General features: G+C 36.5%; 1 protein-coding gene across 3 annotated transcripts in view; it reads left to right on the forward strand.

The window, feature by feature from the left end:
- Positions 1 to 26972, forward strand: part of PTN (pleiotrophin) — a 102501-nt gene that overhangs the window by 57750 nt on the left and 17779 nt on the right. For all 3 annotated transcript variants that reach the window (XM_045564432.1, XM_045564430.1, XM_045564431.1), the window contains exons 2-4: positions 19116 to 19231; positions 20101 to 20274; positions 22318 to 22479. In XM_045564432.1, coding sequence (XP_045420388.1) covers positions 19117 to 19231; positions 20101 to 20274; positions 22318 to 22479 — 451 coding nt within the window. In that variant the 5' untranslated portion in view covers position 19116. The remainder of the gene's footprint in view (positions 1 to 19115; positions 19232 to 20100; positions 20275 to 22317; positions 22480 to 26972) is intronic.

Here is a 26972-nt window from a genome sequence, read left to right on the forward strand (position 1 = left end):
CTTTCCTTGATTTCTTTTCTTGGTTTTTTTCTTCTTTTTTTCAGTTCTTCTTTATTTTTTTAGTCAATGAGCTCAGCCCCAAATGAAAGCTGGAGTTGTATGAACTGAATTGGCTGGAAATAGTAGCTGAAAGCCGTGCAAATCAAAGCTGGCAAGTTCAGCTCTTCCGTTCTTGAAGGAGAGGCTAACTGCAGTCCAAATGGCTTCCTGGGCAATTGTTTGATTATTCTAGGGTTTTGTTCCTGGTATGGAACCAGGCATTAATAACCCAGCTTTTGCCAGCTAAGCCAAAAAAATACACATCTCATCTTTACCTTGCAGTGCCCCCCTCCCCCATCGGGTACTTCCTAGCAGTGTGGGAACTGTGTGGGAAGGGATTTTACATCATTTGTGTTGCAGGGTGGCGAAGAGGGTAGCCTTCAGGCCCTTTGATAGTTCCTGCTGTGCTCTGCCCTAGGATGGGGCCCAAACTACAGACAGAAGAGAAACTAGGAGCTCTGGAAGTCAAGTAGCCTCATCTACTTTGGTACCTATGTTAAGGGCAGGAACTTCTAATATTTTTTCAGGAAAGAGATATATATACACACACATACACATTTGTGGGGTAAAAATTATTTGTAATTTTGCTTTTGAAAATTATTTGTCTTCAAATGATTCACTTCTGGAACATCACTAAGTGTATTGAAGGATTCTTGCAAAGTAAGACAATCTAATCTAAAGATGGCTCTCAAATACAGTGAATTTCTAAAATATTAAACATTGTTAAATATTATTATTTATGAAATTGACATAATGCTTTGTTATGTAGCCATTATTAAACCGTAATTTCAGTTGCTTCTATTTTCTTTAGTCACATCTTTTTTTTTTTCCCCCATGTCTCAAAGATTTTTAAAAACCTCCAAAAAGCCTATGGTACTAGACACTCTGCCCAGTGGCCAATGATAAAATAGCCATCAATGAGAGGGATTAGTTCCTGACCCTCTATTCTGCTTCAGTGCTACCACTTGTCCACCTACCCCTCTCTACATTTTCTACATCAGAATAATAAATTATCAGTCAACCACTTAAAGTTTCTATAAGATTATACTACAATATTAAAAACTTTCTGGATAGGCTTCACAAACACATTAGCTAAGAAACAAGACCTTAAACCCATGCTACACATTTCAGTTTGTTGAGGTTTTACGTAACTCATACTTTCACAAGGATGTATATAGCTCCTCTGAAAGAAGTAATAGCTCTCTTCTACCACAAAAATAAAATTACGACAGGCGGAGAATTAAATACAGACCCTGTGAATGTTACAATCACTTATATTCTCTCTTCACATCAGCTTCTAGAAAGTTTACAACCAAATGTAGGGTAAATATATTTAAATATGTAATAGGCATTTTATAGCTTAATCTTACTATTTAACTTTGTAATTAAAAGCACAGTTCTACTTTGGTGTTAAGCAGGTCTGGGTTCAAACCCTACTTCTGACACTGTGTGATCTTGGACAATGTATCTCAATTTTCTTATATTTTGTTCACCTGAAAAATTAAAATAATATTGACTGCCTTCTAAAGTTGTCGTTAGATAGAGGTCTTAGCATACTTTAATACATGATGGTTATTATATTTCCCTACTCTTACTTTCCCTTGTTTTTTTTTAAATTTCTACTTTTTAATCTTTATAGAGTATGTATCTTTAAAAGCTGCCTTAAACACTTACCAGAAGAAGTTGGACTATAAATAAATTAAATAACTAATCAAATAATAATTAATTTTATATTTTTAGAGACATGGCAGTTTAGAAGTGTTTCTCAAACTTTCATGTGCATAAGAGTTTGCCCAGGAATCTTGATCTTGTAAAAATGTAAATATTATTCCAAAAGTTCTAGGGTACAGCTTGAGAATCTGCATTTCCCTCCCTCTCTCTCTTTATTTAAATAGAATTTAAGGGGTACAAGTGGTTTTTTGTTACACGGCTGACTTGTATGGTGGAAAAGTCTAGGCTTTTAATACACCCATCATCCAAATAGTGTATATTGTACTCAATAGGTAACTTTTCATCCTGTACCTCCACTCCCTTCTGAGTCTCCAGTGTCCATTAAGTCACTCTGTATGGCCATGCACACCCATTGCTTACCTTACACTTAGAAGTGAGAGGATGCACTACTTGGTTCTTTGTTCCTAGGTTACTTCAGTAGATTCATGGCCTCCAGTTCCATCCAAATTGTTGCAGGAGACATTATTTCATTCTTTTTGATGGCTGAGTAATATTCTATGGTGTGTGTGTGTGTGTGTGTGTGTGTGTGTGTGTGTATGTGTGTGTATTATACACACACACATATCACACTTTCTTTGTCCCATCTTTGGTTGGTTGGCACTTAGTTTGCTTTCATATCTTTGCAATTGTGAATTGTGCTGACATACACATATGGGTGCAGATGTCATTTTTATAAGTTGATTTCTTTTTCTTTGAGTAGATCCCCAGTATTGAGACTGCTGGATTGAATGGAAGTCTACGTTTCTAATAAGCACCTGGGTGATGCTGATGCTCTGGTCCTCAGAACAGCACTCTGTTTAGCAAGGGGTGACAATGACAGGTGTATGTATCATCTTCAGAGCTTTATAAAAATCCACAGTAGCCAGTTCTTAGAACTCCTTGAATCACAATCAAAAGCAATCAGATGGTCTCTTGTTTCTTTTTCTTTTATGAATAATAGCTTCATCATTCTAACCAAAATTATCTGAAAGAGTCACATGATACTCTATTTCTGAGAAGTGTCATTGTTATTGCATCCTTTTGAGTTCTTGGCAGGGACTTGGCCCCTTGACTCTTGGACAGAGTCTTGTCCCTTACACTGTATCAGCTCCCAAAGCCTTTTATTATTTCACGTGGAATATTTATGAGACTCTTCTAACATAACTTGGCTGGGTCACACAGGATATCCCTTGGCCAAAAACAGTCTTTATACCAATGCCACCTTAAATTAATAATTGTTTCTGTCTAGCACTTTTTAATTCTGTTTGCTTAACAGCCCATCATATCAAATAAGACCAAGAGAATACTGAAGGAAGAAAATAGATTTTTTAAGGAGGATTGGGAATTGCAATATTATCTTGTTTCTGCTAAAGACAAGATGATTTGCTTGCTTTGTGATACTGCAATGTCAACATCAAAGAAATTCAGTGCTCATCAGCACTGTAACACTCATAAGGACCACAGATATTGATTAGAGGGAGAGGTGTAAATGATTGTATTACAGAAATTAAAAGATGAAAAGCAAAAGCAAAGATAATTCTTTCAAGCAGCAATAAGACCTGGAAATAATGGCACTGAAGCAACTTTTAAAGTAGCTTATATACTTGAGAAAAAGGGAAAGCCATTCAGTGATGTAGAAATTATGAAAGAATCTATTGTCAAAGTTGTAGACCCCGATGATACTTAAAGTACAAACAACTGCCTCTTTCAAGGAGAGCCATAACTGATTAGCAGCATGAATTAGCCTTCAACTTAACAGAAAAACTTTATGTAATACTTCAAAAGGAAAATATATATTAATATTATTCAATCGCTTTGGATGAATCAACTAATACTACTGACTTGGTACAGGTTTTATACTTCATTCGGGTCATAACAGAAGATTTTCTTTGCTACGAAGAGTTACTCACTTTGGGCACTCTTGCAAACTGAACATGGGGAATAGATATCTTCCACAACTTTGAAGATAAATGTGAAGTTGGACTGAATTTGGTAAATTTAGTGGGTGTATGTGCAGACGGTGCACCTTCCACGGTAGAAAAACATGAAGGGTTTATTGCACAGAATAAAAAAAAAGTATTAACAGGTCCAGATGCTCTCATTTCTTTTCATTGTATCTCACATCAGCAAAATCTCTGTGCTAAAGCTACTATTTTAAGTGACACTTTGCAATAAATTATAAGTATAGTGAACTATATTCACGCAAATGCAACATGGAATGATCAGTTCATAACATGCTAAGGTTGAACAATGAGGTATTCAGAGTGAATTTCTTATATCATTCTAAAGTGTGTTGGCTATTGCCGGGACAGGTGTTAGCCAAAATTTTATCTTTGTGAGAACACCTAGTTAAATTTTATGAAGAACAGAATCAGCAATGTGTATTATTGAAAGAAGATTACTATAGGAATGCAGCATTTCTGTGTGATATCATGTCAAACCAAAATGACTTGAATATTTATTTCTTTGCAAGGTAAAACTAAGTCTGTATATGATATGTGGCAAAAATCCAAGCATTTCAAAAAAAGTTATCTTTCTTCAAACCACTTCTTCAAAAGGAAATTTTGGATGAACATTTTTCCCAGTTAACAAAGGTCATTGATTAGCAGAATGATATATGAAAATAATTTGAAGAATACACACCTGTTATAGACCTGTTAATTGGAGAATACAATGAAAGGTTCAGTGACTTTGAGAATCATGACATCACCCTCAAATTAGCATTTCAGCCTTACCTACTGATTATCACCAAGGCACCTAAAGAACTACAGATTGAATTGATTGAGCTCTCAGTAGATGAAATTTTAAAGTCATTGTTTGATGCTAAGAAAGATCCAACTGAAATATGGGAAAATGCAGTAGAATACCCACACCTTTGGCAACATGCCTGAAAAATGCTTTCTTGCTTTTCAACTACTTATTGCTGTGAATCTACATTCTCCTCCCTAACCCAAGTCAAGATACCCTTAAGGTCACAAATGACTGATACACATCTATAGGATCAACTGAAACTGTGGACCTCCATGTTGCAACCAAATATTCAAATGCTTTCTAACAAAAAGCAGACACAACAAAGTCATTAAGAGGTTAGTTAACTTTAAGATGAAGAAATAGTTTTCATTTTTTGAATTATTAAGTACATAGTAGTTATATTTTTACAAAATAATGTATATTTTTAGTATAGCTAATTGACATGTCTTGAATGTGGCCTTATTTGATTATAGCTAAATTAATTCAGCCTTCCAACATGAAAAGATTCTCAATCCTTCGACTAATCTATCTCCTGATTATGTCCTATTTCATAATTCTTTGGTGTCTACTCTTTTAAAGCTCTACTGGGTTTGACAAAGCATAAAGTTCAGATCTTTAATCTGTGCATTTGATGACTTTTGATTTATGTAGATACTTGTGGCATTATCTTGACAATCAAGATGATGAATATGTTCATCAGCTCCAAAAGTTTTTGTATGCATCTTTATAATTTTCTCTCATGCTCCTTTCCTCCTCATCTCCCCCAAATTCCGTATCCAAATAACCACTGATCTGTTTTTCTGTAGCTATATATGACTTTGCATTCTCTATAATTTTATATAAATAGAATCATATAGTACTGTGGTCCCCAGCCCCCAGACCATGGACTAGTACTGGCCCTTGGCCTGTTAGGAACTGGGCTACACAATAGGAGGTGAATGGTGGTTGAGAAAATGAAGCTTCATCTGTATTTACAGCTGCTCCCCATCACTTGCATCACTGCCTGAGCTCTGCCGCCTTTCCGATCAGCTACTATCTCCCATCACCCCCAGATGGGATTATCTAATTGCAGGAACACAATCTCAGGGCTCCCACTGATTCTGCATTATGTTGAGTTGTATAATTTATTTCCTTATACATTACAATGTAATAATAAAAGAAATAAAGCACACAATAAATATAATGCGCTTGAATCATCCTGAAACCATCCCCCCACCCACCCACTGGTCCATGGAAAACTTGCCTTCCATGAAAGTGGTCCCTGGTGCCAAAAAGGTTGGGGACTGCTGATATAGTCGATGTTATTTTTTAAGAACTTCTTTCATTCAGGATAATTATTTTAAAATTCATATATGTTGCATGGCATGTATCAATAATTCTTTTTATTTTTTTTCTTAAGATAGCATTATATGAATATACCACAATTTATTTATTAACTTACCTATTGATGGACTTTTTGGTTATTTCCAGTTTTGGATATTACAAATAAAGCAAGCTGCTATGGACATTTTTGTTTGAGTCTTAGTCTGCACATAAGTTTTCATTTCTTTTGGGAAAATACTGACTTAGAAGAGTGGCTGGGTTGTACGATACATGTATTTTTGAACTCTTACAGAACTGCCAAAATGTTTTCCAAAGTGGTGTAACCATTTCGTAGTTCCACCACCAGAGTATGAGAGTTAAAGTTGTTCCACATTTTTGCCAACACTTATTATGGTCAGTCTTCAAATTTTAGTCAATTGAGTGGGCTATGTGGTGGTGTCAGATTGAGGTTTTTGTAACATTGTTGGGACATCTCTTCATATGCTTATTTGAAATCTGTGTATCTTCTTTAATAAAGTGTTTGATTCTTTAGCTCATATTTTTATTGGGCTTTCTTATTACAATTGAATTGTAAATGTTCTTTATATATTTTAGATAAAAGTCATTTGACAAATACATTTTGAAAATATAGACTTATATAATTGATATTTATATATTGATTTTGTATCCTGCTGCATTACTAAACTCACTTATTAGTTCTGGTAGTTTTTTGAGGATTCCATTGAATTGTGAATAGAATCCTATTCCTTGCAGGCTCTTTGTTAATTCTAAGTATCAAATTGAGAAAACTGGTACAGACTTTCAGACCTTCTGGACATAATCAAACTGTATGGGGTAGAGGTTTTCTGTGATATTTTTTTTCACTGTCAAAAGCAATAATTATGAATCAAGTTCACTGCGTACCATTATATATCCCATCAGAGGACACTAAACAGTTCCCCAATACCATGCACCAGTGTCAATCAATTTGCATAAGTCTGGTGAGGCAGAATACTCACACAGGTTAAGCAAAGCAACTATACAACTCACAGAGAGCTGTCAAGGGACAACAGAACCCTAGAATTCATGGCAAGCCAGTCCCCCAAAGCTCACGAAAGCTGCCCAGGGCAGAGACATCTCTTCTACATGTGCCCATATTGCACTGTAGCAGAGGGACCCCAAAAGACCACCCCCACCTGGTTGTATACCCACGGGCAACTGGAACCTCTGGGCGAAGGTGTTGCAGGACATTCTGTTCTAGGAGAGATGGGAACAGAGCCTGGGCTATTCTGATCAGTTCCTTTTTAACTCAGGATGTCACATTCCCACCACATTCTACAGTTATTCTTGAACTACAAATAGAGAAAGGTGGAAAAGCTGGGTCTTTAAGGCCATCCAGGGATTGTCCTGCAATAATCAATGTCTTTTCTGGTACAAATTTAATCATTTGTAATAGACCAATCAACAAATTGAGGTCCCTCTTCAAAATTCTCACTTCCTAGATAGGGCACTTTCCTTACGAGTTTGACCTCTGTGGCAAATGTTGGAGAGCTGCTTCTCCGAGTTGGTGCTTAAAGCTGCTCTGAGACATCCCTCCCTCCCACATGTAAACAGGACCAGCTATATGTTCTTTATTCTTTACCTCCCGCCAGCTATATAACATGTGGGACTCTTCATTTGCTTAGTGGTGTGCCAGTGAACCTGAAAATCTGCATGCTGCTTTGTTAATTATATTTTTAATGGAGTCACTTCATCTAAACAAATAAACCACCAGTTCTTAGAAATGCCATCTGAACTCAGTAGTTAATAAAGCTGTACTGATTTGTTTCAGAAGTGTACAAAAATGTGATCTGTTTTAGAAGTGTACACAATCTTAACAGAAATACCTTTTTATCTGAAGCTGAGATCTACACATTTTTAAATGTGGTTTCTTACTGAGCTAGGCTGCATGCGGATGGATTTGTGTTTTAGTCAAGATCAGGCATTTATCCATTGACTTGTTAATACCAGAGATTTTTGCTTTGAGAAACTAGTTCAGTTTGCCAATGCAGAAGGTTTCTTTTAGTTTTTACTGCCAAAAATTGAGAAGTCTCCTTTTAATTTTCCACAAGAGATTTTGGCAAGAATATTAGACTCTTTTTTTATCATAAACACTTTTAGTTATAGTGTTTTTATATCTCACAGAAAAATGCGGTGTATACTCTCACTGCCTCAGTCTCCTTAATGTGTCTGTAATCTTGTAGAGTTCACAATATCATATATAATTCCCATTTGAGTCTTTCTTATAACTTAGGATATTATCTTGCATATAGTAGGTGGTTGCTAAATATTCATTGATACTAATTTTGATTTTGAAGCTTTGCCTGCTATGGCTTCAGCTTATCTATACTACACTTTCTCCTTTTACTACTAAACTGAACTATTTACTTCAAATTGGTCTCTTGATTTCGCACCTGAAACTTTGGCTTATTCTATTTTTTCCATTGGAAATACTTTCCACTCCATACTTAATTATCCAAATCCAAACCATCTTAAAAGGTTGCATTACCACCTCCCTCTTTATGAAACTACCTCCTATATTTTTTCAGAAAGATACACACTCTTCCACCTCCACTCTCTTCCTGTAGAAACCACAAGAGCTACCACCGATGGAGGACCTAGTATGTTCCGGGCGATATGCCAGGCATTTTATATGTTATCTCATTGTAATCTTCAAACGGATATGAGCCTGCATAATAAAATGCTAAGGTTTCATGGAGGAGGATACAGACAGTAAAAGAGATTGACTACTTTGCCCAGATCAGAGATATAATCAGTGATGGAGCCAATGTGGAAAAATTTTGACTGACTTCAAAACCTTCTTTCTTTCTACGGTGTTAATATTTGTTTCTAATGCCTTATAATTTTCTGTCCTGTATTCCTCATAATTATAATCATACTTGTTAGGCTATGTGTTTGATCTTTGATAAGAGGATAAAATCATTTCAGACTCTATTGTAAAGTATAGCATACTTAAAATATACACTTATAAAATTCGTATTTTAAAATATAATTCCACAAATATTTATTGAGTACCTATCATGGGTAAGGCATTTTGCATACTCAAAATATATTTCATATTTATATCACCATCCTTGGGGCATTTTCCATATTCTCCCTTTTTAAGAGATATTGTTCTATGTTATTGCCATATACCCTACTGGATAGACTCTGATATTAGCTGGACCAGTGGCTTTTAAACTTATTTTTCTGTTTTGATAAATAAGATATTACAAGGAAGTGAATAAGTCATAATTAAAGAGGATCTGGTCTGGTGGCAGCTGCGGGAAGGACAGGAGAACCCTGGAGGGGGTGTGGACGCCCCTGCTCAGGACCCTCCCAGTGCCCTGCCGCAGCCCTTGACGCCCCTGTGTGGAAATATCAGTGCTCTCAAAGTCACTTCTTTAACCCAATTTTGATTTCCTAGTGAAAATCAGAGGGAATTTCTGTGTGTATGTGCAATTTTGGGGTCCTAGAGCTTGCTTTTGGCTCCTAGTTGTAGTACTGTAGTGTTTTTATAATAAACAGACATCCAAAAGTGAACTGAGATCCACAAAACTGCTAAACAAAAATAAAAGCAAAGCCAAACAAATAACAGCTAAAGTGCTATATAAGGGATATCTCGATAAACTATTGACTGTGGTGGTGGCTGACCCCTTGGTGGGGAAGCCGGTTTTAGCCATGTTGGTACGACATGTGTGTAGCCTTTTACACTCTTGATGGTCTTTTGTTGCCTCTTCAGTGCCCTACTTAGTGACTCTGTGTCTCTCCCTTACAGCTCCCAGGAGTAGCTCATTTCCTCGTTCTTGTGAGGTCCATTCACTGTTACTTGTTACTGTCCACTGTACACTCCAACAACATTTTGTCTCTAAATATTTTACAAATACCACCTCCACATATTTGCTTACATGGTCCCTTCTGCCGGAAGTTTCCTTCCTTGCCTCCATTTTTCACTCAGAAGACTTCAACTACTTCTTATTTTCAAAAAGCTGATAAAAAATATTTTCCAACCCTCTACCACGCTCAATCCTGCAAAGGAAAATTATCACTTGGGCTTACGTACTCAGATAGCACTGGGTGTATAATTTTTCATATTTGCCACAGTGAATCATAATACTTGTTTATCTATTTTTTCCTCCAAATTAGACCAAGAGCTTTTAGGGAGAGGGCTGTATCACATTCATTTCTCATATTCCCATTCCCCAGTACAGATCTAGCCCTTAGTAGGTACTCTAAAAACTGGTCAATGAAGGCCTAAGGCAAATGTCCTAGAATATCACACTTCTCCAGCAGGTGCCACCATGCAGCTGACATTTTTCAGCCGGAAAGTTCCCTGTTTTTGAGACATTGAGTCATCCAAAATTAAATAAATGCCCTACTTGATTAATCTAATTGATATGCACTTAGTGAAAATCAGAGATGGAACACTGTTGAGTTCATTTCTGTGCTCAAGCAGGGTACACCTGAGGTTGTATAGACATGCACTTGGGACTCTTGTTTCTCAGCTTGATGTTTAAACAAAGTTGCTCAAAAAGGCCAAAGTGAGTTGCTGATTTAGCAACAGATTCCATCATAAACATAAAGCCTACTTCTGTGAGGCTGTAAGGATCTAGGGAAATGTCAAACCATGTGACACTCATAGGAGTAAGTACTAATGAGAATAAAGAAGGGTGACAAGAGATAAATCATCATTATTAAGTAAATTTATAAAGTGGAAAGCTAAAATAAAATTGGAATATTTGCCAAATGGACTTTTTGGGTTGTAACCTTGGAAGAAAACTACTCTTAACAATTCTCTGTATTTCATAAGCAAGGTGGAGAATATTGACTTAAATTTAAAAATGAGCTTTTCTAAAATCAAGGTCCTTTAGCTTTAAAAGCAAGAAAATTAAAATGTCTTATAGTTCCTGTTGAAGATAATGCCTAGCGCTCTGCAGATCCCCTGGGATGTCTTTTTAAGTTTCTGTGTACCTCTCACCTCTAGTTTTCAATTTGGTTTCAATAGCCAGCACCTGCTGCTGTTCTTCTAGGCCTGCCCTCTCAGGAGAGAGAGATAATTAGCATGTAAAAATAAAGATGTAATACATCCAACATTAATTCAAGCTAAGGAAAAACAAAGCCAGGTGAGGGGGTGGAGATGTGTGGGTGGGTGGTATTTTAGATACCATGTTCAGTTATCATCATTGGATGCCAGGCTAATTTTCCTCTTTTTAATTTATTTTATACAATTATTTAACAAATATATAACTGACTATATAAACACTGTTCTAAACCTTACAAATGAATAAAAAAAAATAATGTTCTGTCCCTTAAAGCTATGGTCCCCAACCCCTGGGCCGGGGCCTGGTACTAGTTGGTGGCCTATTAGGAACCAGGGCACACAACAGGAGGTGAAGTCTCATCAGTATTTACAACCTCTCCCCATTGCTCACATCATCACTGGAGCTCTGCCTCCCCCCTACCCCACAGTCTATGGAAAAATTGTCTCCATGAAACCGGTCCCTGGTACCAAAAAGGTTGGGGACTGCTGCCTTAAAAGATGCATTGATTACTGAAGGATGATATATGTAATGCTTGTGTATACACATGCATGCTATTGTATATACAAGTGCTTGAGTATACACATACTATTTTATATATATATGCATATATGAACACAATCACAGTCACACATGCAAACATAGAAAATTAAACTATTAAGCAAAAGCTTTTGATAGAACTTCAAAAGTAGAGGCTAGTCTAAGTATCAGTTATTCTAATAGGACCTCAAAGGTCCATGGCTTATGTTGCTGGTGGTTTTCCTAATATGAGAATTTACTTCTTTACTGGTGTGTGGGAACCAGCCAATTAGCTATTGAAGAACTTTAGTTGACTTTTCTCAGTATCTGTCTCTCAGGATAGCTTTGTTATTCTCTACTTACTTTGTGTATCACAATTATAATGTGTGATTTTAGTTTATTTTAACTCAATTTTATTTTTTCAGGAAGAAAAAGCTATAAAAGAGTCAACTGCTAATACTGATAATGAAGGAAGAGAAATTGAAAGAGTCTAAAGATGTGATGGGTATTAGATATAATGGTCTAGAGAGCTCATGCCATTTTCTTTTCCATTTTATATGCTACATTTTACGGAATCAATAATATGCCACTTGCACATTCAGGGTTGTGAATGAGGGGAGTCCATGGAATGGGCATGGCATAGTATGCTCCAAAGATAAAGAAGATACTATTACCCTGACAGACGCTTCACTGGGGGTGAAATCCTTGAGCTAAACCTTGGAAGGTGATAAAGGTTTGCCAGGTAGAGGGGTTTGAGAAAGAACTTCTGACACAAGGGACACCATGAGCAAAAGACCAGTTGATCAAAACAACATTTCCAAGTTTAAAGAATCGTAAGTACTTTTTTCTATCTAAAGATATATAGATTGGGTACAGGAAGGGAGAGGACACAGTGAAAGCGGTGCCTCTGAGAAGGAAAGCGTTGGAGAATCCAGACACCTTGGCTTCAGAGGGGTATGGATTAGAGGGAAATAAAAAAGACAGTAGGCAGGTGAGTTAGGAGACAGTGCAACAATTTGCTGAAGAGGAGAATTGGATTGCCATTTTGCCCAGTGAAAATTCAATGTTTTGTAATCTATTATAGGGAAATTCTGTCCGAAATGCTCACGCGTTGCCTTAGTGCAATGACACATGAAGGAGCAAGGAGGCTGTAGCATAAGTTAGAAAAGCATACTGAGTAAAGACAGTGTGGTCAGCCATGTGCCAGGCACTGTGCTGTTTTACTTTTCGTACATAATCTCTGATCCCAAAACATTGTGTGGGAGATACTATAATATGTTTCAGAGAAATGAAATGTATCACTTCACATTACCTAGCCAGAGTTGGGATTCTACCTCAGGTCTGACTTACTCTAAAACTCTTTCTTGTTCCTTTATACCAAGTAGCAGCAGATAGATAAGAAAAGAATTAGGAGGAAACTAGAAAATTCTAAAATTCTAAAAGTCAATCTCCATTTCCTTTTGATTGTAATAAATTAAAGTAGTAAAGGAATAATACAAACAACCCAAGTCCCATTTGAACTTACTTGGCTGCCCAAAATAATTGAACAAATATACTTTTGCAATCACAATCATATCATAAGGAAAAAACCAAATGCATTCTCTTTGAATACATTTTTTAGTTGATTTATTTTTTCCTTTCTCATTCCTGCACACTTCTGTATATTTAGAGTTGAATTTAAAGTAGACGGCAATTTTCCAGAAACCTACACATTCTTGTAAAGATTAATAGGGGGCAGAGGTGAAAGGCTACATGCTTTTAGTTAAAATGGATTTTCAACTATATTACCAAGTCAGAAAACATGAGAAAAGAACACTGTGATATCATGTTTAAATAAATAAAGGGTAGCCATTGTTTCTTGGGTAAGGTAAACATTTCTTAAAAATTATTATTTATTTGTTGGGTTTCAATTTAAAATTATGACATGACATGTTAGTACAGATTATAAACTGGTAATATTTCATGTTTGACCAGGTTGCCTATTAGTGAGCCAATACAAGTGAGAACGAGTTTGATGTTGGTCAAATGTAGGAAAATTAAGTGGATCCAGAGATTGCAGTTGAGTGGGGAGAACGAGGTCAATCAGGAGAAGGAGAAGTGGATCCCTAATTACTGAATTCTAGAATTACAAAAGCTTAGAGGCAAAAGCATGACCATCCAGTCTCATAAAAGAACACTGCGGAAGGAAAAATAATAACTGGAGGCCCGTGATGCAAAATATTTATCAGTAAGAGATATCACACTTCACTGGCTCTTTCTCAGTCATATCTGCGAAGCCATCTGAAACCCACCTACCTAAATGGTCCTCCTTGAATTACTCTTTATCACATCATTTTTAATTTTTCTCACCAATTTACCACAGTCAGAAATTATCTTGTTTATGAATCTGTTTACTTGTCTATTTGTTTACTTGCTATTTTCTAGCTTGCCCACTAACTATAAGCATCATATCAGGAATCTTGTCTATCTCATTAAACTCCTTGTCTCCATTGCCTAGAACAATTTTTGCCACAAAGGATTCAACTCTTACAAATATATGTTTTTTTAATAATTTAGTAAATTGATACACAATTTGTAATGATTCAAATTTCAGTTAATACTAACATAAGTCAGTATTTGTGATGTGCTTAAAACAGGTCCTTGAATATGGTAAGTACCATAAATACATTTGTTAACTGAATGAACATTGTTCTGATGGGCTGTCCCGATCCTCACTGATGAAATCAGGATTGGTGATCCTTAAACTAAATTAAAACTATTTCTGATAAGTATAAAAAAATAGGCATTTGATTCAATGACTAAAATAATCAGGGGAATGATAATAGTTGATGTTCCATAACAGAATTTCTAGCTATACGTGGGTTTGTTTGGTTCATAAGGAATTTCAGAGAAATTAAATCTTTGACCTTAACTGAATCCCTGTCATAAACTTATTTCCAACCAAGAAAAGGAAATGCAAATAGTTGCCCTTCCTTATACTTCATGGCATTCTGTACTTATCACAGGATAATGAATTCTAATTGGCTTTATTTGTCACTTAAACTTTATACAGTGCAGGCTACATGAGAACAAGCCAACCTGTATCTTATCGCTTGTCACTTTTGTATCTTGAGAACATGGCTCAGTGGCTGGCATAGGGTAGATGCTCCCAAAATGTATAATGAAATCACGTGTTAATTTTGGGAGGAAGGAGGTGTCAGGATGGTTTTAGGATATTCCTGAATCCTCACATAAAAACAGATGGAGTAGCTTGATTGACAGCAAAACCAAAACCCAAGGGCAAGATTTAAAACAAAACCAGAACAGATTCTTTTCCCACAAACCTGAAAATAAAGTGAATGAGAGCAAACCACTAATAACTAGCAGACTTGCATGGTATTGGTGTTTGAACAAAACAGGACACAAGGAAGCAACAAAATAGCCTACAAACCTGAAAATGGGAGAACCCCAAACAGTGCCACAGGCGCTGCAAATCCTGGTGGGCCAATTTCAGAATAAAAGCTGACCCATGGGGACTCCCTCCCAGGACAGGAAGCCACAGTGAGGATAAACTGCTGGGAATAAAATCAAAATTGACCATGGGAGCAACAATAGAAGCCAAAGAAAGGGAAGGAAAGTCCAGATAAAAGTAGGGAGAGGGAAACAGAACCTGGAAATCTCAGAAAGATACCTGCGGTATTTTAACCATTATGTGGAAAAAATAGAAGAATGGATTTTGTGAAATTAGAAAAGCTATCTGAACATAAGTATGAGCGAGAGAAATGTATTAAGGTCAAATGTCATACAAAATAACTATGAAAAGGCTAGAATAAAGAGAAAATGAAGTAGACTAATATCCCTATAGGCAATGAAAGAATTATTGAACATAAGAAACAGAACAAAGCAAAATTCCTTATAACATATTGTTTCAAAGTGAGCTAGAAAAACGTTAGAGAAATGATACGACAAGTAAAAGAACATCATAAATCATAATTAGAAAAACTCAGGCATGAGGTGACGGAACTTAGGTAAGAATTAGAAATAAAAGAAAAATATTTTAGAAATGAAGACTAAACTAGAAGGAACACAAGATTGAATAAACACATTGAATAAACTAATAAAAGATAAAAGGTAAGAAAAGCAATTTCTTTCAAATAAACACTATAATAAAGATAGAGATAAAAGAATAAATAATGAAAACAGGCAAAGAAAATAGCCCATAATTATCTGAGAATATTGACCCATAATGAACAACACCAAGTCATATGTTGGGAAAAGTATTACACTTAAAAAAAAAATACTTTGGGCATCTCAGCAAAAATACTGTATTTATAAGGAAAAGAAAATTAGATTAGTAATAGATTTTTTTCTGTATTTTAATGTCTTTTAATCATTGACCTTGAGTCCTCATTGAGAGAACTCAACAATATCCAGACACCAGCACTCATCTACGGCTGTCTTCAATTTAATCATTAAATCCTATAAAATCAAATCTATAAGGGCAAGTAGAAGAATGATGGCACTAGAAAAAGCGGATGAGAAGTAAGAAAATTATTCAAAGGAACTGAGCCAATTTAGTAAGCCTTATTCTCCCACATTGCTTTGTTTTCCTTGGTGTGTAAAATATGTCATGATCCTGATCACTTCCTTAAGCTCAATGTTTTTGCTTCTGTACTCATTGGGCACCCCATTTGTTGGAGAACAGGCAGGGTTAAACCATAGACATTTGGAAAATAATCAATTATGCAAATATCACAAGCAAGGGCACTATCATCTACACACACCCTAATTACTCAAGTATTTACTACAGCAGCAAGGCACCAGCAGTCTAATTGGATATTGTGTGGGCACACTTATGTTTTTGGATAATTTTAATGACTGCATTTCTAACTCTCCTTTCTGTCTTCTTTTAAATAATCTTTATTCATTTTCTCTACCCAGAAAACCGAAGCTATCAAAATATAGGCTTAAGTAGAATGACAGGCAAAATAGGAGGGAGGGGAGCAGAGATTGAGAAGAAAGATATTCTCCCACTTGAAGCCGTTGTTGATAGCGTATTTTACGCAAGTGGCTCACTTTATACCCGGACTCGTGTGCATTTCTTTCTTAGAATATTTAAGAGCTGAAATCGATCATTTTCCTACTTCTTATGATCGTGAATTGTTATGAATAAATATCAGAAGCAGATAGAGTGCATTTCAGTTTTACTTTCTCTCCAACTCCCGCACAATTCTTACCTTCCCTCTTTGCACTGAGTTCATATTCCAGTTATAATAACTTGTAGACAACTCTGTGACTCAAAAATTTAGATGATTAGGAATTTAGGCTTGTTTGGGGGGCTTTTTTCCTTGAAATAAGTGAATGTAACTTGATTTAAGAGCAATCTTTTTGAAAATAGATTAGATTTTAGAAAAACATTAGAGAAATGACACGACAAGTAAAAGAACATCATAAATCATAATTAGAAAAACTCAGGAATGAGGTGACAGAACTTGGGTAAGAATTAGAAATAAAAGAAAAATATTTTAGAAATGAAGACCAAACTAGAAGGAACACAAGATTGAATAAACAAATAAGTAAGAGTTTAGTGATGTAAAGCTAGAAATGCTGAGGTCGAAACTCACTAGTGATAGCCCGTTTCTATTAATAACTGTGGTGTGTATGCACGTATTATTGTGTTATTTATGAAAGGAAGGGTTCTTTCTATTTCTGCCAAGTAACCATGTCTCTTCAGTGGGCTCTGCAGAGCCTCTGACCTCTCTTCCTGCTGAAGATGCTGTTACAGGACTGTTGAGGACCATGCCGTTGCTTGGTCAGAAAACTGTCTCAAGAGCTGTGAGAATGTCCATACTCTCACAGTAACATAGCTCACAACAGTCTAAATACTTAAGGTATTTGTAGGTAATTTTTGGACAAGGAGGAAAATTCTAACTTGGAAAGAAATATATTAGCATTTAAAAGTTCTGAATTGAAAAATTAATTTGCCTTTTAAGAAAACAGTTTCTGCCTTCAAAGTGGCTAGTCAGTGGAAGAAGGCTCTTGCCTTTGGGAAAAGCTGGAGAACTTCCACTTTGGTTCACTTTTATAGTTAATAATTTTAAATGATATTTAAATGTGTTATGAAAATGTATAGTAGTATAGATGCACCAGAATACTCAACTCCTGGAATTCTGAGAAGACTTGCAAACCAGGAAGTCTAGACTGGCTTCTCACGTCTTTCATGCCAATGAAAAGCACAGGAAACCTTCAAAATCATTAGGAACTTTTCTATGTGACTGTCCATGAGGTATAATTATAAGAATTTAGCATGAGGAAGAAGACCAAAACTTCCAATATTCGGTTGTAGAAAGTGTTAGAGATGGTGAGTAGATAAACAAGGCTTGTGACTCAGTGAAAAAGCAGAATGACCGAAATATTAATTTTAATTGGTAAGTAAAATATGCTTCATCCACACCAAAGTCAAAAAAACCACTAATAAGGGAAAGTATGTCCAATGTCACAGAAGAGGAGACAAATTCGTGAGAAGGATACATTTCATAGACGTTTCTGAATGATAAAAATAAATTAGAGAACAGAGTGGTCTCAATCCCTCATAGATATGAAAGGTTTTATTGTTTACAGAAAATGTAAAAACATGTAAACTAATCTATACAGTCTTTTCATGTAACAAAAGCATTTGTACCCTTTTAATATTATATTTTGAAATTAAAAAAAAATGAACTAATGTGTTACCACTTCTGGAAAAAAATATCCTTAAAGCTAATGGCCACAGGTCATCACTGTCATTTGTATATTAAATATAAAACACCATTAACACAGCACATGAAGAAAAATAACTGCCAGACAAGTTGCTGTAGCCAACGACTTGGCGTAGCCATTGAGAAGTAGGTTTTCCTGGGGCGTGGACTGAGACTTCTGCAAGGGCGATTTGGACACAATGACCATATTGTCACTTGGCTGTTGTGAGTGGCTTCCAGTTCTAGGAGAGTCTTTCTAGTGCTCCCTTGGGATTTTGATTCACATCAAATGTGGAAAATTTCAAATTATGAGTGAGTGTAATGTTTCTGTATACTAGAATTAGAGGATCTTTAGAACATGTGAATGTATAAGTGCATTTGATATGTATCACAAGTGTGCCAGCTCTACTCTGGGCTTCACTCTGCTGTAGATTGATAAATAATAGAATAATGATAGAATGATAGTAATGATCATGGAAAATGATTAAAAAATTAGAGATATTGGTCATTATGAATGCATCTAAACAATAAACATACTTGTATAGACACTCTGTTCATCATGTCCATTCAAACTAGCCCTGTGGACTGCAACATCATGGTTGTTTCTAGGAATTGTCAGAAATTTTCAAGATGGCTGTAATTGTTGATATTACCAAGTGATGTTATCAGCTTCACTCCTGTAGGAGTGTGCTCAAATACATGCCTTCAAAATTCTTTCACTTCCATTATTCCCAAGTCATACTTGGCAAGTGGTTGCAAGATCTTATGTGGAGAACTGTTGCATTTTGCCAGTGAATGTGTGACTGATTACAGAATAGCACTTGTTTCAGTGGCTGTTGGTGAGAAAAGATAAAATTCTGCCTAAGACAATTGATATGAATCTTGCTGAAATCTGACATTCCAGAAATGGCAAGTGGGGCCCTTCATCAGGGAGTTCAATGAGTCTTGCTCTCAGACTTAGGTTAATGCTCCCTTCTTTTCTTTCTCTGTTTATCCCTAGAATGCTGTCTCAACAGTACCAGCAGCAGCGTCGAAAATTTGCAGCTGCCTTCTTGGCATTCATTTTCATTTTGGCAGCTGTGGACACTGCTGAAGCAGGGAAGAAGGAGAAACCAGGTAAGCAGTAGGACGGAGAAGGCAAAATGCTTCATTGATTTATGTCCATCTAGCCCAACTACCTGTTCCTTCTTTCCTTCCATCCTCCCTCCCTCCCTCCCTCTTCTTTTTTCCCCTAATTATTTAGAGAAACCTAAGAGAAATCCCCTTGTATTTATCTCCCAATATAAGTCCTGCAGTTTACATGATGATGATCATTAACATAATGATCAAGTTGGTGGCTACTGTATATGGAACATTGACCAGAAATCGGATGCTTATGTTACCTCTCTTCCTCAATGCAAGGTTTTTTTTGTTTGTTTGTTTTTAAATCTCAGATTTATAAAGGGGGAAACTGAAGTCTGGAGAGGATGAAGCACCTTCCCTATGCCATTCCCAAAGTCCTAAGCAGGCTGTGGAACTGGGAGTCTGTTTAAGTCTGTGATCCACCATATTTCAATTATGCTATTCCATCTACAAGACAGAGGAGGAATATCAACTTGCATTGAAATGGCTAATCTGACTACTGTTACCTCTAGTAGAATATTTTCTCTTTTTTCAGGCTTAACTGTTTTTGACCATCTCTTCTTTCGTAGAAACGTTTGCTTCTAAAAGATGTCAGTCAGTCATTTAGCACAGTCTCTAGCGCATAGTAAGAACTAAGTTAATGTTAGTTCTAGCTCCTTCCCCTGTTTTTTTCCTCACTTTTCTTGATTATTCATTGATTCAAACATTTGGCTAACATCTGCCATGTTCCTATTATTTACTGGACAGTAAAGTAGAGGTAAAAAGCACAAACCCTGCAGTTAAAGTGCTTGGGATGAACTTAGTTATATCTGGGAGTTACGGAGCTTTCTGAGTGCTGATTATTTTTTCTTCCTTCCTTCCAGAAAAAAAAGTGAAGAAGTCTGACTGTGGAGAATGGCAGTGGAGTGTGTGTGTGCCCACCAGTGGAGATTGTGGGCTGGGCACACGGGAGGGCACCCGGACTGGAGCTGAGTGCAAACAAACCATGAAGACCCAGAGGTGTAAGATCCCCTGCAACTGGAAAAAGCAATTTGGAGGTAAGTCTCATTCTATTGTTCTACTTACTTAATCTCCTACTCTGAAGTAATTCTCGAATGTTGGATCAAATGTCTTTTTGAGGTTGAGTACTTTTTATTTTAAATAAATTTGCTTTACCAGACACAAAGTGGCCAGACATCTTGCCTAACCCCAGGGTTTCTCAACCTCAGCACTGGTGACATTTCGGGCCAGGGAATTCTTTGTTGTGGAGGTTGTCTTGTTCATTGTACGATATTTAGCAGCTCCCCTGGCTTCTGCTCACTAGTTCCCAGTCGCATTTCTCATTCCCACCAGTTGTGTAAGCTAAAAATGTCTCCAGATACTTACGACCAAGTGTTCCCTGAGGGTCAAAATCATTCCTTATTGAGAACCACTGTCATACCAGGAGGGACATAAAATATACTCTTGATTCCTCCTAATAATGTTCGTCGATCTGTCTTCTCTCCCCTTTCTTTCCTTCTTCTACTTCTACATTCCCTTTATTTTCCTCTCCCCTTTTCTTATTCTTTCTCCTCCTTCTCCACGTCCCTGTCTTTGCCTTTTGATCCCTCCCACTCTCTGCACAGGTTCACAGATTTACTTGTTGAATCCAGCACGGCTGCTCACAGCCACATTATAGATTTTTTTCTCACTTACTACTGTTAGCCTCATGCTGGCCTGATTGATCTATTTGAGACAGGATCTCTTAACACTTTCAATTTTAAATCCACTATTGAAGCCCCAAATAACCTCTTTCTTCTGTATGCCAGACTTTCTGGTCTTTCTTAGCCATGGTAAGACATGATGCCCCAAGTGTCTTATCTGCATTCTGCAGAAATGCCATATGATCTATAGGCAAGTGATGAAGAGTAAATATACACACATATATCTTTTTGCTTCCTCTATAACCTTTGGGTTATATCTCATTTGTTAATGGAAATAAGTTATGTGAAGGCATGACGGAGTTCAGATATATATGATTGTAAATTGTATAGGAGCACCTTAAAGATATATTACAAAAAGCTTAGAAGGTCTATCTTAAAGTATTCACATCTAGATTATTAAAGAATTCTCAAAACTCTATGGGGAAAAAACTAACAATTCAATATGAAAGTGGGGAAAGACATTATCAGACACTTTACCAAGAGGATATATAGGTGGCAAATACACACCTTACAAGACGTTTAATATCTTTTCCCCATTAGGTAAATGGAAATTAAAATCATAATGAGATATTACTGTATATCTATCAAAGTGGCTAAAGTAAAAACTAGTGATAATATCAAATGATGCAAGGATGCAGAGAAACTAGATCACTCATATATTGTTAGTGGAAATGTAAAATGGTACAGCCACCCTGGAAAAAAGTATGGCAGGATTTTTATACTAAATTAAACATGTGTTTACCATGGAACCCAGCAGTTTGTTGGGCATTTATCCCAGAGAAATAAAAACTTATGTTTCCACAAAAATATGTACATGAATATATATAGCAGTTTTATTTGTAATAGCCCCAAACTGGAAACAACCCAGATTCCCTTCCACTGATGAATGTGCTATATCCATACCATGGACTTCTACTCGGCAGTAAAAAGAAACAGACTATTGATACACACAACTTGGATGGATCTCCAGGAAATTATGCTAAGTAAAAAAAGCTGATCTCAGAAGTTTACATATTGTATAATTCCATTTATGTAACATGCTTAAGATGGCAAAATCATAGAGCTGGAGAACCCATTAGGAATTGCCAGGGATTAAGGAGGTAGAAAGGGAAGAAAGTGGCTAGGCCATGGCTGTAAAAGATGATCCAAGTGACCCCTGTGCTGGAGCTGTTCTGTGTATTAATAACGATGGTGGTCATATGCCTCTGCACGTGTGATAAAATTGCACAGAATTAAATACACGCAGACATGCACTCTTTGTATTATTTCTTATAACTGCACATGAATCCACAATTAACATCTCAATACAAAAACTTAAAAACAAAACTGTGCCTTTATTATCATGGAAGTACAATAGGATCTTTAAAAAATTTCTGTTTGGTTCTACCCTGCCTTTAGCGGAGTGCAAATACCAGTTCCAGGCCTGGGGAGAATGTGACCTGAATACGGCCCTGAAGACCAGAACTGGAAGTCTGAAGCGGGCCCTCCACAATGCTGACTGCCAGAAGACTGTCACCATTTCCAAGCCCTGTGGCAAAGTGACCAAGCCCAAACCTCAAGGTAGGTCCCTGCTGTTATACCATAATTATAATGGATTGATAGAATCAGGCAAGATCTTCACATGTGGAAACCCACATTTTCCAGAAGGAAATCTTAGGTGAATTACCTTAAGAAAGCAATTGAAAAGTTCTATGTATTGAGCATCACAAAAGTACTTTTAAGCAGGCAGGGTATGAGTTCAAATTGAAATCCTCTGCATAGATGGGGGAATTAATATAGTCCACTAACACAAATAAATAATTTAGCAAAATATGCCAACTAAGACAATTATTCTAGGGCAACCGTATATTTCAAACTAATTTGGAGCTACATTCTGACAAGATCAACAAATTTGTGATGTTTATGAAGCAGAAAATTTTAATTTAAGCCTCTTCCAGATTATATGAAATGTAGTTTTTACAGAATCAGGAAAATTATTTTGCATTCCCTTTCTCTACTGCATAACTTGATAGGTTCTATATTTCTTATATTTCTTTCAGACTCTTTATATTTTTTGAGTTGGATTAACTTCCCAACTACATTCATCACATAATTTTAAAATTGTGGAGTTCTGTCATGGCTATGTTTTATACAAACAGAATCCAAGCTGAGGGAAGTCAAGGAGGAATTAAATTCTTTTATTTCATGGGTGTTATGTTTGTGTTCCCCCAAATTCGTATGTTGAAGTCCTAACCCCTAGTACCTCAGAATGTGGCTGTATCTGGAGACAGGGTCTAAAAAGAGGTAATTAAGGTAAAATACAGTGATACAGGGGGGCCCTAATCCAGCACGGCTGGTGTCCTTGTCAGAAGAGGAGATTAGGACACAGGCACACATAGAGGGAAGACGTTGTAGAGACAGGGACAAGCCAAAAGAGGCCTCAGAAGAAATCAGCCCTGTTGACACCTTGATCTCACACTTCTAGCTCCCAGAACTATGAGAAAAGCAATTCTCTTGTTTAAGCCACCAACTCTGTGGTACTTTGTTATGGCAACCATAGCCAACTATTACAGTGGGGCTCAGTGAACTCTAAATACCAATTTAATGGCCTGTATTAATATTTGAACTCTAAAATGGACATGAAAATTAGTATTGCCAGAGAAATTATAAGGAGAAACTCAGTAAAATAATGATGTAGTAAATTCTCATAATAATTGAAAATAGGAAAAAAAAAATTTCCCAAAGGCTGAGGATTGGCTGGTTTGCTGCCGGTGGACAGAAAGAACTCTTTTCACAAGCCCTGCTTTTTGGGCTCTGATGGAGTGGTGCACGAAAATGGTTACATCCAACTTCAGGATGGTCAGGTATAGGCTGGACCTGCAGATGATGGATCTAGGATTCAGGCTGCCCTTTCCAGATCACAGAAATCTCTGCTTGTTGTAGCGTGTTTTGGGAATGCATGAGTGGGCCTGCACTCAAGTGCTTGTGCCAACTTTGCAAATGTCACTTGTCCTGAGGCAACCACATGGATCTAGTCAAGATCAGTAGCCATATCTACGAAGTGAAACATTTCCAAAAATGGAAGAACTCAGAGATACAGTCTTCAGAATAATTTATTTTTAACTGAGCTGTAGAACCAAAATATTCAGCATAAATATAGAATGGAAAGGAAAAGAAATTAAGGATGCTTCCACGTTCTAGCACAGGAGTTGGACTTCACATTAGAATATTTGGTGGGAACTTAAAAAAAATCCCAGTGCTCAGGCATAACGCAGACCAACTATATCAGCATCAGTAGTTTTAAAATTTTAAATGCTCCTTAGAGGGTTTCAAGATGCGGCCAAAATTTGAGAACTACTGCTCTGGTATGAAATCCATTGACAAGAGACAATGGACACATGCAGGCACACATAACACATAACACACACATGCACACACACACAGACACACTGTCCTTGTACTCTTCTATGGAAGAAAGAAGCAGCAGCTTAATGAATGCAGATTAAAAAATGGGAAAGTGATTAGGTGGGGAAGAGTGGGGCTGGGTGAATATGGAAAATGTTGAAAAGTTTAGAATAAATAGGGCAAATCAGGAGACTTGATTAAGAAAGACCCCTAAGGATATTTGGTAAATACATTAAGTGAAGTCTTCCTTTTAATTGGACTGGTGAATATTTCACCTTTTTACATTTTCCTATCTAATAATATTTAATGAAGGTTAAAAGTTTGTTTCAGGCTTTCAACTTTTAAAATGGCAGTAAAAATATTTCAAGTGGATAGACATTTTGTAATTTTCATGCATATAAATGAATTAAGGTATAGAATTAATTGAAAATGGGATTATCCTGAGTGAGCTCTGTATTTCAAACTACTAGTTATGCAATTTATAGGTCATTAAAATGAAGACTTCTCTTTATGCATATCATACCTTTGTTAAAACTAACCAATCTTTGCTCTCTCAACAGTGGATAGTTTTATAAATGTCATTTTGACACTAGACACTCTGCACGAAGGATAATCTTATCGTAGGAGTTGAGCCAGGGAAATGTGTCAGGTAGATTTTCTTAATGGGACAGACACAAGTTCCATGACATATTTTTCATAGTTTAAACAAAATGTAACAAGTATCATATGTGAGTTGTATATATTTCTGTCTTATTTTTTTTTTCAAGTAATCCAGAATGGATGTAATAGCTTTTCCTTTGTGAGTCTCTAACTTTAAGATAGCTCATTTTCTTCTGATCAATGGAAAAGCAAATAATAATAAAATGGAATCTGTGTTACCATTATTCTGTTTCTACTCTTATGAATTGTTCTAGGTGTTTTACTTATAGTAAATCATAACACCTGTATATTTTTGTAGGTAAATATTATTATAAGGGAAACTGAGGAACACTGGTTAATTTCTTTGCCCAAAGGTATATCTCTAATAACTGTCAGAGTCAAAATTTGGCTAACTCTTTTGTACTCTGTTCTCTTTTGTACTCTGGTGAATTTTAACCAAGTCACATATGGATCCGAACTAACCTCCATGGGTTTTATTTTCCTTTGAAATAGGCAAAGGTGAACTCTGGAAAGCCCATTACTGATAGGCTGAGTGGAAGAAGACATTTTCTACTGTACTATTTCTAAGACTGTTCTGGAAGACATCCACCAGAATATAGGTTTCAGGAGGACAGGGTCCTGGCCTATTCTGTTCTCTGCTATATCCCCTGTGCATAGAACAAGGAGTAGCACATAGTAGGTGCAGAAAAAATATTTGTGTAATAAATAGATGCTAAATGGAAAAAGGTTTTCCAAACTAAATCCACCAAAGACTGGTGGAAACTGCAGTAAAGAAGTCATCTAACTAAACTTTTCTCAAAGTGATACAATCGTAAATTGTTTTCTTCCCCCATTCAGGAAAGAATAAGTCATCGATGCTTTCTCATTTTAATTCAGTGCATAAAGAGAATAGAGAGAAGTAAGAAACTCAGTAATTTTGAATTGGGGTAGGAGCTCCTCATCAGTTAATTTAAGTCTCAAAGCAACTCTATGCAGTGAATTTTATTTATCCTATTTGATACATGAAAAAGCATACACTGAGAACGGTTAAGCAACTTGCTGTAGGTTTCACAGCTTGTAAAGGGTGGAACCAGAATTCAAATTCAAAGTCAGACTGACACTAAAGACCCATTACTTTTTCAAGTGTCTTCTTGGTATTATAAACTCATGAAATTCTGGTCATATTAGATACATCTTTGTGTCTAGAATCTGTAAATGGTAGAGCTTTTGGGGACCTTGCCTATTATCTGATCAGACCCTCATGTAACAAATGAGGACAAAAAAAAAGAAATCTATGACTTATCCATGTCCATCCCGCTGTATAGTAGCAGAGTGAGTTGTATGTGCTACACTTTCATATGACTGGTAGCACAGTAGGTTTGTTTACACAAGCATCAGCATAAACACGTGAGTAATGGGTTGGCCTAAAACATCAACAAGTGCTAGGAATTTGTCACCTCCATTATACTCTTAGGGGACCACAGTGTGGTCCTATATGTGTCCTATATGTGATCCTTCGCCGACTGGAGCGTTGCATGGGGCACATGACCGCATTCCATATAATACGGTCATTGAGCTCAGAGCCAGAAAGTCCCTACTTTTCCTTTCACTATGATTCTTATCAAATAGAAGATGAGCCTCTGTTTTGTTTGTTTGTTTGGGTTTTGTTTGTTTATTTGTTTGACAGAACTCCTTTGCTTGGTTTCTGACCTCATTTGTTTTGGAAAATGGTAATGGATTAATATGCAAACTGCCTGATTTTCGGTATGAAAAATATGCTCTTTAAATTTTAGAATGGAGCATAAACATGTTAGTAAGGCTGTGGCTATCCAGTGATAAATTGAGGGGAGGCTGGAGAATATCTTTGTGACTTGATTACTAACAATGAGGCTAACAGATTAAAAGACTTGGCTAGGAGGTGGAGGGAGGCTTAATAGCTAGAGTGGCCATCCAAATGCTGGGAAATTACTAAATATCTCACTTACTTTTTTAAAAAATGGCCTTAAAATTCATCACAGTCCAGTCTAATA

This window comes from Lemur catta, chromosome 11, assembly GCF_020740605.2.
Source record: "Lemur catta isolate mLemCat1 chromosome 11, mLemCat1.pri, whole genome shotgun sequence".
NCBI classification, from domain to species: Eukaryota; Metazoa; Chordata; class Mammalia; order Primates; family Lemuridae; genus Lemur; species Lemur catta.